Source organism: Myxine glutinosa, chromosome 10, assembly GCF_964187855.1.
Source record: "Myxine glutinosa chromosome 10, kmMyxGlut1.1, whole genome shotgun sequence".
NCBI lineage: Eukaryota > Metazoa > Chordata > Myxini > Myxiniformes > Myxinidae > Myxine > Myxine glutinosa.
This window is the reverse complement of record NC_136270.1, coordinates 66872136-66885251: the sequence shown is the minus strand read 5'-3', so window position 1 is coordinate 66885251 and position 13116 is coordinate 66872136. Positions and strand designations below refer to the sequence as shown.

At 48.0% G+C, this 13116-nt stretch overlaps 1 protein-coding gene across 1 annotated transcript; it reads right to left on the bottom strand.

Moving 5' to 3' along the window:
• Positions 1 to 6864: 6864 nt before the first annotated feature.
• On the bottom strand, positions 6865 to 12489 carry ENY2 (ENY2 transcription and export complex 2 subunit). Its single transcript, XM_068126833.2, has 5 exons — positions 12394 to 12489; positions 12038 to 12121; positions 11756 to 11826; positions 7942 to 8016; positions 6865 to 7731 (listed from the first exon to the last, which is right to left on the bottom strand). Exons 1-5 carry the CDS (start codon positions 12417 to 12419, stop codon positions 7655 to 7657), a joined length of 333 nt encoding a protein of 110 aa, XP_067982934.1. The 5' UTR covers positions 12420 to 12489; the 3' UTR covers positions 6865 to 7654.
• Positions 12490 to 13116: the final 627 nt, after the last annotated feature.

Below are 13116 nucleotides of genomic sequence, written 5' to 3'. Positions count from 1 at the left end.
GTGGTGCTGTGAAACAGCTTCCTCCCCCGGGATCACCTTTGTGTCCCGGAGGTGCCCCCTATCTCGCCTACACACCAGCAGGTAGTCAACGGTTGTTGTCGACCCACCTGACGTGGATGTAACAAGCTTATTATCCTCTTTCTGGAACTCAGTTTTAAAAATCAACAAATCAGCTCCATCAGCAAACTCCAAAATCCTTTCACCTTCTGCATTTCTCACACCATATCCGTAACCCCCATGAACTTTTGGTTATGACAAACTTCCCTGCTAATGTCTGCTGCTCTTCTTCTGCTCCAATCGGTTCTTCTGATCATGTGCTTGTCAAAGTGGACATCTCTCTGGCCATTCTCAGAGAGCCTCCTCAGCGTCGAAGAGTCTGGCATTTCACTCAGGCCGACTGGGACGGGCTTCAAGCAGCCATCAATCGTCTGGATTGGTCTCCCATCTCCACTGCCTCTGACATCAATTCTTCCTGGGAATTCTTCCAAACCAAACTGATCTCTCTCATGCACAGATTTATCCCATCTCGTCTTCAGTTGTCTTACCCTTCCTCCCGTCCATGGTACACCGAATCTTGTGGTGCGGCAGTTGCCCTGAAACAACTTGCGTTTGCCTCTTGGAAGGCTAATCCAACTGAAGGCAATCTCAGTTCCTTCCACCAAGCTTGGAACAAGTGTGTGTCTACCCTCAGGAGTGCCAGGAAGCACTATCTCTCCTCACTCAAGAACGAACTCTCAAACCTGTCTCCTTCCTCCAAATCCTGGTGGCGTCTGGTCAAATCCGTTTCTGGTGTTTGTTCCCCCTCCATCCCCTCCCTTACCTCAAATGGCCACACAGTTGACATCGCACGTGACAAAGCCGAATGCCTCAACTCTGTGTTTGCCTCAAAATCTTTAGTCCCAAACCCATCTCTCTCTGTTCCCACCTTTCCCAGTCGAACCCAACTGCTCCTGGACTCTGTGTCCTTCTCTCCTGACAAGGTGGAGGAGTTTTTGTCTAACCTCGACTCTGATTCTGCAACTGGACCAGACGGCATCAGCCCACGGGTCCTAAAATCCTGCTCTGCCGCTCTATCTCACCCTCTCTCTGTTCTTTTCACCCTATCTTTTGCTCAAGGTCATCTGCCAGCATCCTGGAAATCAGCAAACATTACCGCTTTACACAAAAAAGGTGCAAAAACAGATCCTTTTAACTACAGACCAATCAGCCTGCTCCCAATTATCAGCAAAGTCATGGAATCCATCATTGCTTCGGATATGAAATCTTTCCTCTTCTCCAATGGCTTGATCTCTGATCATCAATTTGGATTCAGACCAGGTCACTCTACTCTGGACATGCTGCTTCTCCTGTCTCAACAATGGATGGAGGTCCTCAATGCCAAACAGGAAATCAGAGCTGTCTCCCTCGACATATCACGTGCCTTCGATACGGTCTGGCACCCAGCTCTGCTCACCAAACTCTACTCCTATGGTATCCATGGAAATCTCCATGCATGGCTTGCGGACTTCCTCTCTGGTCCTAGTCAACGTGTGGCCCTGAATGGATTTCTCTCATCTCCCCTTCCTGTTCAGGCTGGAGTTCCCCAAGGCAGTGTGCTGGGCCCTGTGCTTTTTCTGGTCTTTATCAATGATCTCTCCGACTCTCTGGAAAATCCTCTCTATCTCTTTGCTGATGACTCCACTCTCTGCCGCTCCATTCCTCTTCCCTCAGATCGGCAGTCTGCAGCCTCCTCACTCTCTGAAGACCTGGACAAAATCACAGACTGGTCAAACAAGTGGAACATGTCTTTCAATCCTGACAAATCTCACACTCTTACTATGTCTCTCCGAAAAGATCGACTGGACAACCCTCCCATCTACTTTCTCAACAATCCTCTCCAAGAAGTTCTGTCGCTCAAGCTTTTGGGTCTCACTATCTGCCATGATCTTTCTTGGGAAAACCACATTTCCAAGCTGGCCTGCAAAGCCAGTCGCCGACTGGGCATCCTCCGTCGTGCGAAGTCCTTCCTAGGCACACCTGAGCTCCTCACCACATACAAGGCTTTCATCCGCAGCTCAATGGAATACTGTTCTCCCCTATGGGCTGGTGCTCCTGCCTCACACCTAGCTCGGCTTCACGCTGTTGAAACCAAAGCTTTCAGAATCATTGGAATCTCCCGCGATGAAGCTATCTCTGAGGGCCTTTCACTCACTCACCGCAGGCAGGTAGGTGGTCTTTCTGTCTTCTACCAACTCCTCTCCGGCCTTGCTCCCCCAGCTCTCTCTGTGCTCTGTCCCCCAAATATTCCTACAGGTCGCACAAGATCTGCCAGCAAGCCTCTGATGGTTAAACTGCCAAAATCTCGGCTCTCTGCTCACCTTCACTCCTCTTTTCTCCCGCCTCTGGAACAAACTCCCTCACTCCCTTCAATCCCACTCCTCCCTCCAGGTCTTTAAAACAGCTGTTCACCACCATCTCGTATCTTCCCCCATCCAAAACCTTGATCTTTTCTACCCCCACTAATTCACCCCAGATCCACCTTGTTTGTAATTCCAACTTCTTTTCTGGTAGTCCTGGCAGTGTCCATATGTTTTATGCTTCTCCCACCCCCTTTCCCATGCCTCCCCCCAAAGCCCTCTCCCTCCCACAGTTCTCTCGATGTCTCCATGTCTCTCGGTTTGTTTTTTTTTGTTTTTTTTTTGTATACAAGGTCGAGGCTCGTGATAGAGCGAACATTAATCACACAGAAAGACAAACCGACACATAAAACATATAACATAGGGAGCGGTAGACAAGATGGGGAAGGACACAAACACAACATTTGAGAGCAGGGACCGAGAGACATGGAGACATCGAGAGATCTGAGAGAGGGCGAGGGCTTGGGGGGGGGGGGGCGTGGGAAGGGGGCGGTGGGAGAGGTATAAAACATATGGACACTGCCAGGACTTCCAGGAAAGAAGTTGGAATTTCAAACAAGGTGGATCTGGGGTGAATTAGCGGGGGTAGAAAAGATCAAGGTTTTGGATGGGGGAAGATAAGAGATGGTGGTGAACAGCTGTTTTAAAGACCTGGAGGGAGGAGTGGGATTGAAGGGAGTGAGGGAGTTTGTTCCAGAGGCGGGAGAAAAGAGGAATGAAAGAGTGAAGGTGAGCAGAGAGCCGAGATTTCGGCAGTTTAACCATCAGAGGGTTGCTGGCAGATCTTGTGCGACCTGTAGGAATATTTGGGGGACAGAGCACAGAGAGAGCTGGGGGTGCAAGGCCGGAGAGGAGTCGGTAGAAGACAGAAAGACCACCTACCTGCCTGCGGTGAGTGAGTGAAAGGCCCTCAGAGATAGCTTCATCGCGGGAGATTCCAATAATTCTGAAAGCTTTGGCTTCAACAGCGTGAAGCCGAGCTAGGTGTGAGGCAGGAGCACCGGCCCATAGGGGAGAACAGTATTCCATTGAGCTGCGGATGAAAGCCTTGTATGTGGTGAGGAGCTCAGGTGTGCCGAGGAAGGACTTCGCACGACGGAGGATGCCCAGTCGGCGACTGGCTTTGGAGGCCAGCTTGGAAATGTGGTTTTCCCAAGAAAGATCATGGCAGATAGTGAGACCCAAAATCTTGAGCGACAGAACTTCTTGTAGAGGATTGTTGAGAAAGTAGATGGGAGGGTTGTCCAGTCGATCTTTTCGGAGAGACATAGTAAGAGTGTGAGATTTGTCAGGATTGAAAGACATGTTCCACTTGTTTGACCAGTCTGTGATTTTGTCCAGGTCTTCAGAGAGTGAGGAGGCAGCAGACTGCCGATCTGAGGGAAGAGGAATGGAGCGGCAGAGAGTGGAGTCATCAGCAAAGAGGATAGAGAGGATTTTCGAAGAGAGTCAGAGAGATCATTGATGAAGACCAGAAAAAGCACGGGGCCCAGAACACTGCCTTGGGGAACTCCAGCCTGAACAGGAAGAGGAGATGAGAGAAACCCATTCAGGGCCACACGTTGACGACGACTAGAGAGGAAGTCCGCCAGCCATGCGTGGAGATTTCCATGGATACCAAAGGAGGAGAGTTTGGTGAGCAGAGCGGGGTGCCAGACCGTGTCGAAGGCACGTGATATGTCGAGGGAGACAGCTCTAATTTCCTGTTTGGCATTGAGGACCTCCATCCATTGTTGAGACAGCAGAAGCAGCATGTCCAGAGTAGAGTGACCTGGTCTGAAACCAAATTGATGATCAGAGATCAAGCCATTGGAGAAGAGGAAAGATTTCATATCCGAAGCAATGATGGATTCCATGACTTTGCTGATAATTGGGAGAAGGCTGATTGGTCTGTAGTTGCTAGGATCTGTTTTTGCACCTTTTTTGTGCAAAGCGGTGATGTTGGCTGATTTCCAAGCAGATGGCAGTTGACCTTGAGCAAAAAGAGAGGGTGAAGAGAACAGAGAGAGGGTGAGATAGAGCAGCAGAGCAGGATTTTAGGACCCGTGGGCTGATGCCGTCGGGTCCAGTTGCAGAATCAGAGTCGAGGGTTGACAGAAACTTTTCCACCTTGTCAGGAGGGAAGGACACGGAGTCCAGGAGCAGCAGGGTACGACTGGGTATGGTGGGTACAGAGAGGGATGGGTTTGGGACACAAGATTTAGAGGCAAACACAGAGTTGAGGCATTCAGCTTTTTCACGTGCGGAGTCAGCTGTGTAGCCGTTTGAGGTAAGGGAGGGGATGGAGGGGGAACAAACACCAGAAACGGATTTGACCAGACGCCACCAGGATTTGGAAGAGGGAGACAGATAAGAGAGTTCGGTCTTGAGAACGGAGAGATATTGTTTCCTGGCTCTCCTGAGGGTGGACACACACTTGTTTCGGGCTTTGTGAAAGGAAATGAGATTTCCTTCCGTTGGATTTGCTTTCCAGGAGACGAAGGCAAGTTGTTTCTGGGCAACAGCCTCACCACAAGATTCCGTTGTACCATGGACGGGAGGAAGGGTATGACAACTGAAGACGAGATGGGATAAATCTGTGCATGAGAGAGAGCAATTTACTTTGGAAGAATTCCCAGGATGAGTTGATGTCAGAGGTGGTAGAGATGGGAGACCAGTCCAGATGATTGATGGCTGCTTGAAGACCGTGCCAGTTGGCCTGAGTGAAATGCCAGACTCGTCGACGCTGAGCAGGCTCCCTGAGGATGGTCAGAGAGATGTCCACTTTAACAAGGACATGATCAGATGATCCGATCGGAGCAGAAGAAGAGCAGCAGACATTTTCAGGGAAGTTAGTCATAACCAAGTCCAGAAGAGAAGATGTTCCGTTGACTGAGATCCGGGTCGGGAAATTGACAGATTGTGTCAGTCCCAGTGAGTCGCAGAAGTCCTTTGCTGAGGAGCCATGGCTGGTGAGAGAGGTACCCACACCCAGCCAACTGGCATGATGACAGTTGAAATCACCACATATGAGGAAGAGAGAGTTGGGATGAGTAGATAGAAGTTGGTCCATATCATCAGACAGCGAGATGTAGATGGAGTCATCACTGTTTGGTGGACGGTACAACACACATATGAACAAGAGGTGGGAGCGAAGGGGAAGCCGTAGCCTGCTCTCAAATGTTGTGTTTGTGTCCTTCCCCCTCTCTCCCCATCTTGTCTACCGCTCCCGATGCTTTTTGTTTTGTTTGTCGGTTATGTGTCGGTTTGTCGGTTTGTCTTTCTGTGTGATAAATGTTCGCTCCTTCACGAGCCTCGATCTTGTATACAAAAAAATAAAAATAAAAAAATTAAAAAAACTCCCTCAAAACCGTCCATACTCCTTTCCACATGTCCATTTAGGTCTCCTCCTACCACAACAACTTCCTCATCTTTCACGTTCTCCATCGCACACCAGAACTTGTCCTTCTCTTCATCGCTCCGACCAACCTGCGGAGCATATCCCGAGATGACGTTCACCAAGAGCTTTGCAATCGTCATTTTCACCATCATCAACCTTTCACTCACTCCAGTCACACTCACCACACTGTCTACAAACTCCTCAGAAAACAGGACACCAACACCATTCACGCCTTCTGGGCACCTTTGCCACACAAACTTGTATTTCTGTCCCTGCCTACCCTTCACCATTCTCACACCACTTCCCTTCCATCTCGTCTACTGCACACAACATATGTCCACTCTTCTTCTGACCAATACTTCCACCACTTCTCCTGATCTCCCTGTCATTGTCCCTACATTCCATGTCCCAAACATCAGAAACCGATCTCCACTTCGGGCATCAGACGTTTCGTTGTCATAAATGGAGTGATTTCCACCCTTGCTTCGATCGGGTTCCCCACCTTGAGTTTTGATGAGGGAGTGGGGTCCCCCACAGGGTACTTCGGGCTGTACCCTGCCCATATGTAGTTGTAATTGTCATGGTTCTCTTTTTGAGGCAGTGTTTTATGGCCAGATGCCCTTCCTGACGCCAACCCTTTTAGTCGCCTCTTTCGACACGCAGGGATACGGTGTACCTATTCTAAACCGGGGTACACACGCAACTCATATGTGATGTAATTCCACGAACAATCTCGCCTGTCCACAAATGAACAACACTTGGCTGCTGTCTCAATGTTGTTGGTCATTCTGCCTTGGTCGGTTTGGGAGGTGAACGCTGTACTGCAAAACAGGCCTCACACTGCACCACAGCACCACCCTCTCATAAATACCAATATAAACATGCAGATTATCCATGAATGAAACAACAATTCATGATGTTCTGCACCTACTGATACATCGGGGAAAGGTAAAGAACAGCTTTCATATTCAGGGAAAGGTTCTGCACCGACTGATCATGTCCATATACATGAAACAGTCCCAAGATGTACCAAACACAAGTTAAAAATAAATAATAATAAAAAATCTCACCCGTGTTCAAAAGAAGAGGTTCAGTTTGACGTTTTTAATATGAAATAAACAAAACCGAGTCACGAACGATATACCCCTTAAGAACCCATCATAATTACCCGATATAACCCTCTAGAATTGAACACTGTGGGTCATTAATGTTCGTATTCTTCATTTATGATGGATGGAGGGGAGGAAGGACAGAGCCAAATATAGAAGCTGATTCACCGCTTCAAACAGGAAATCATCAACCCACCAGGTGGATGACCATGAGGATATCAGACTTTGTCAAGGCAGGAGTCGGCGGATAATTCAAACAATAGGTTTTTCAATTAGAGGACGGCACGGACGTGATAACCATCGTCAGAAGCAACGGGAAGCCGATTTTTCGGTCGTTCGGCCTTTGTTGGAAAGACGTTTGAAATCTTCGTTAGTCGAAACGTCAGCATTACATTCTTCCCAACGCAGTCAGCACACCTTTGTTAACCATTCCTTGATAAAACTTATGGTTGACCACCAGCAAAAGCGAGCACCATTTATTATACAAAAAAAGAAAAAGGAAGCAACCTGTCAAATTGGTGTAATGGGGAACGTAATAAAAAAAACAAAAAACATATGGGTCACAAAAGGATGCCGGATTAACAAAAAGTTTCACAATTCTCACCATTGCACTTAAGGTGCTTAACCGCAAAGGCCGAATCATCGGATGAGCAACCCTAAAAAGAAAAAGAGTGAAAGTCCAGGTTTCTCCCCAAACAAGGTGGAGACAGTCCCACACTGACAATATCCATGATGCGTGTGCGTGTGCATGCGCGGATATAAACCCCTTCCTAAAAATTGGAATTCTGTGCGAGGAAGGTTCGGATTCTTTGTAGAAGCTCTTTCTTGACGCTGTCTGGGACAAGAGCTGGGGGCGGAGGACAAAGAGGTTAAAAAAAAATAGCGATCCAGGTAACAGGTGCTCATAACCACAAAGGACAGGTTAGACACAATGAAGCACCGAGGATCGGATAACATTTACTTCGATGAAATGAAAAGAAAGATCCAAGTACATTACATCGGCGACGTCAAGTTAAAAAGGCAGAAAGTCTTGAAGCATCTTGAAATACGACGTTACCTCGGCCTCTTGGAGTGATTTCTGTCACGAGTTCTTCTACCGTGACGTGCTCGAGTCCTTTTTGCCGAATTATTTCTGCAAAGAAAGAAATCATTTTTAAAAGGTCACATGAGAGCGGTGCGTCGAATGCAACAATCGTCTTACCTCGTAATTACATACTGCAGGTACTTGCAGGGAAATACGAGGAACTTGGACAAAGAGGGGACCATTTGCCCCATCAAGCCTGCACTGCGTCACGAATGTGAATCACCAAGATCACAGAGCGTCATTTGCAAGTTTACCGTGATTTTGGTGGGTTATAATAACCAAAATGCAAGCTTTAACATGCTGTCCCAAAACACAAAATAAAGTAGAATCTGATGAATATATTTCAGATGAATATATTATAGAATCTGATGACAAAACTGCAACTCGCAGCTAATCCTATTACATCAATGAGCCAAAGCCAATCACAGGCATCCATTCGGTTAACCAGGAGGTACCGGTATTCTGTGGTTATTATTGCCACTCAAACTTGATCTAATAGGCAGAGTTGATTTTGGACTTTATTTCTGAAAAACAGTTACTCGGGGTTTGTTGAAACAAAGAGCAACGTTAGACCGAAATAGGAGAAGTTAATAAAAAAAAAAGAAGGAAACTTTTGAATAGGGGAAACCCACTCAGTCGGATTGTGGATAAAGTGTCTGCTCTGAGTCTGGGAGGTCAGCAGTTCAATTCGGATGGTCAAAATGACCCAAAAATGGCATCGAGTGCTACTTCCTTGCTTAAAGCTGAATTCGATTTTAGACTATCGAGGACGGGACACGGACCAACCACAGGTTGGCATCTAATGGACTGAATGGAGAGGAGGATTCCTCCTTAGTCCCCCCTCTGAGTGCAGAAAGGAAAATGATGTCACTAAAATGATGTCGCCGTACCCAGAGTGCCCCCAGGAAGTTACATCAGTTCCTTCAAGATCAGTGGCTGCTTATTGTTTGTGTGTGTGCAGTTCTTTTTAACGGCGTAGCCTGCAGGGCAATGCCACCTGGAACAGTGTTTGTCTGTCCATATGTCTGTATGTATGTATGTCCCTCACAAACGTACACCAATCAGAGCTGATGATCTGGTCACCTGACAGGGGTGATATGATGTGATTACATCTGTGATGTCATGATGGCGGAGGACAGCCGACTCCACACACTACCATTTTTATTTCTATGCCGTTCAGGCCGAACATATCGTTGAACCGGTCATGTATCGCAATCGCCATGCTCTACCTTTACGTTTTTCATTCAGTGTGAAACACAAACAAGCTGATTGCTAAAATGACCATCAAATATCGAAAGCATCGGCATTACGGGTCTTCCAACGACAGTGCATATTGGCCTTAGGTTTCATGCCTCACCTTCAGGCCGCTTCGCACAATTAGCCCAGGTTTATTAACACAGTACTATCATTTTTGTAATAATAACGTTAATAATATAGTAAATATAATCGTAACACCGCAATCCCTTTGTCGTGACTACAATTGAAGCAACGAGATTGAAGCAAGGTTGGTTCATTGTTGACTCAAAACATAAAATAAACTAGTGTCTCAATGCAATCTCTTCACTTCCATTGTGACAGACACCTTAGAGACTTAGAGTACCCTCGGACCCCGCTATTCACGGGGCATACGCGTTCCTGGAAAATCCGCAAATCTAGAGATGGTCGCCGATAATCCGCGAAGGTCGATGAAAATCCCGTGAATGTACTCTTCCACTAAAGTATCAAACAAGCCCAGCTACGCTGATGTTAGACTTTCGGTCTTATTGTATACATGATCAAGGCTCATGGATGAGCAAGCTGCACGCAAGGTGAATGAAACACAGGAAGAAGGGGAAAGGGAAGATTGAACAGAAAATGAACAAACCAACTGAACTAATAAAGGAAAAGAGGTGAGGGAGAAGGAGAAAATCATAATAACATGGAAAAATAAGTGTTATTTGAGAATGGGGTTATTTTGGGTAGAAGAGATCATAACTATGGATTGGGGGTGGGGGGGGGGGGGTTATGAGGGGGAGTGGCAGGTGGGGGGGAAGGAGTGACCTGAGATAGGGTTAACAGCTTTCTTGAAGCCCTGGACGGAAGAATGTGATTGAGCACATTGGGAAAGTTGGTTCCACAGGTGACAGAATAGAGTAACAAATGAATGGAGGTGAGCAGTGAGCATGGATTTTGTGTTTATCAAGAAAATAGTTACCGGCAGACAGTGTGCATCCTGGGAGAACAAAGCCAAGACTGCAAGACCAAAAAGGAGGTGGAAGAATATAGAGGCCACCAACCTGTCTGTGAGAGTAACAGAACTTCCTCATGTGAGTAACAGGCCTTGACACTCTGCTTCGTCTTGGGAGATGCCAATGATTTTGAGGGCCTTATTTTCCACGGGATCAATAAGGGCAAGGTGTGGGGCAAGGTGTGAGGCAGGGGCACAAAACCCAAAGGGGAAAGCAGTACTCCAAGCTGTGAATGAAGGTTTTGTAGGTTATCAAAGATTCAAATTGGCAAATAAAAGACCTTGCATGATTACGGATGCCAAGTCAACTGCTGGTTTTGGAGGCAGTCTCGGAAATGTGATCCGCCGAAGAAAGGTCAGGGCTGATGGTGATGCCCAAAAGTGACAACCACTTCAAGAGGAGTTTTTTTTGTATACGTAGTCGAAGCTTGTGAAAGAACAAGTACAGTGAATGGATCAGGATGTAACAGACAAAAACAGGATGGAAAACACACATGCATAGAGGGGGGGAAAACAGCAAAATTGGGAGGAGTTGGGACGTGGGTAGGGTTAGCAAGGGTAGAAAAGATCATGGTATAGGATTGGGGACACTGACAAAGAGGTGAACAGCAGTCTTGAACACATGGAGGGAAGAATGAGATTGAAGAGGATGTGGAAGTTGATTCCGCAAGCAGCAAAAAAGAAGAAACAAATGAGTGATCCTGCATTTAGCGATTTACACAAGGAAGATTAGTGCCTGTGCCCCTGTGTGAGGGGGTCGGACCAGGGGGCGGGGGGGTCGGACCAGGGGGCGGGGGGGTCGGACCAGGGGGCGGGGGGGTCGGACCAGGGGGCGGGGGGGTCGGACCAGGGGGGCGGGGGGTCGGACCAGGGGGGCGGGGGGTCGGACCAGGGGGGCGGGGGTCGGACCAGGGGGGCTGGGGGGTCGGGCCAGGGGGCGGGGGAGTCGGACCAGGGGGCGGGGGGGTCGGACCAGGGGGCGGGGGGGGTCGGACCAGGGGGCGGGGGGGGTCGGACCAGGGGGCGGGGGGGTCGGACCAGGGGGCGGGGGGTCGGACCAGGGGGCGGGGGGGTCGGACCAGGGGGCGGGGGGGTCGGACCAGGGGGCGGGGGGGTCGGACCAGGGGGCGGGGGGTCGGACCAGGGGGCGGGGGGTCGGACCAGGGGGCGGGGGGTCGGACCAGGGGGCGGGGGGGTCGGACCAGGGGGCGGGGGGGTTAGAACCAGGGGGCGGGGGGTCGGACCAAGGGGGCGGACCAGGGGGGGGGTCGGACCAGAGGGCGGGGGGGTCGGACCAGGGGGCGGGGGGGTCGGACCAGGGGGCGGGGGGGGTCGGACCAGGGGGCGGGGGGGTCGGACCAGGGGGCGGGGGGTCGGACCAGGGGGCGGGGGGGTCGGACCAGGGGGCGGGGGGGGTCGGACCAGGGGGCGGGGGGGGTCGGACCAGGGGGCGGGGCGGGGGGTTGTTGTCGAACATCGGATGAATAAACTCGGCCCTGCTGCTTAATTCATGTTTCCGGGCACAAACCAACCAAAGTAAAATGGATCGAGACCCGATACCTTTACAATGGGCTTTCATCTGGTCCTTCCAACCACACTCGATCAGCTTTGTTCTTAAGAGCTCTTTTAATCTGAAAAACAGTTAAAGGAACAACAACAATTTCTTCACTACTCACAGCAGTAGCTGCAAAGTAGAGCAAAAGTAAATAATACCAATTATATCATTATCAATAACGTGCTCTCAGATTAATTTTATTCAAACTCGTGGATATACCTGAATCATGTATAAACAGTTTACTGATCGATTGTGCACAATTTGAATTGATGACGTCGATCTCTCACCTGTCTCTCTCTCCGTTTTCGATCAGTTTCTGATTAATGGACTGTCGGAGTTGAGCGTCTTTGCTCAACTTACGATCCGGAAAGCTGATGGAATGGAGGTTAAGCGTGAAAAGCATTTACACATTAAATTAAAATCCAAATATACAAGTTCGCTGCAAAGGGAACATGAATGAATGCAAGTGATGAACACATGAGTTCATATATATATATATATATATAGACATACATATTCCTGTATCTGAAGACTAATCATGGCGTTGGGAATTCAAACCGGGTACTTGGCTTGGAAAATGACATTTTAAAAAAAACCATTGCTGTTTAAAGTAAATTAGTAAATTACAGTGCGCAATACTCACTCCGCCATGTTTCTCCGTGACGTCATTCAGCTCAAATATTTCGTGAAAGAAACTTACTGTACCTTCCTGCAAACTTTATAGTCCATTATAGAATTCGCATTTTTTTCATAATATGAGATTAATATGAAATGCGGTTTTGTCATTGTTTTCAATTTTCACAGTACGTATATTAGTAACAGAATCGCACTTGTCAAGAAAAGGGCAACGGGGGATAGCACAGCCCGAGCTTGTTTATGTACCTCTAAGCCTGGCTTCTGCTAATGCAGAACTGTAGAGGTTTTGAACGGCAGTGTATTTACCACATGCTAATAATTAAAGAAAAATAACGTAAAACATTGAAAATAAATTCAAACTATTCTACACAATTAAATTACGGTACAATAGACCAACGTATCCTTTTTATACACCTTCTTCCAAATCGCGATATGCCTCCAGTGTATGTTTTTCGTTTGATATTATTGTACTGTATACAGTTTGAAGGTCAGTTGCAACTTGACTACATCTATTAATTACATACTATTGCCTTTTTAACCTTTTGACACCTTCGACCTTTTAAGACCATTTAGATTTTAGATCCTTTAGACGCCTTTAAGAATTTACATCCTTTTTTAGATCCCTTTCACCCTTCCAGACCTTCAGAGTTCAGACCTCCTTGAGACTCTCCCAACGGGCAGGATGACCTAGGTCATAGGCCCTACGCACCCTCGTCAAAGCTGTTTAACC

Excerpts from the sequence above, each read along its gene's own strand:
- ENY2 (XM_068126833.2), bottom strand. The coding sequence starts at position 12,419 with ATGACGTCACGGAGAAACATGGCGGA. Across the intron at positions 11,827-12,037 it reads GAAAACGGAGAGAGAGACAG|ATTAAAAGAGCTCTTAAGAA; the intron begins GTGAGAGATCGA and ends ACTGTTTTTCAG. Across the intron at positions 7,732-7,941 it reads AATCACTCCAAGAGGCCGAG|CTCTTGTCCCAGACAGCGTC; the intron begins GTAACGTCGTAT and ends CTCCGCCCCCAG.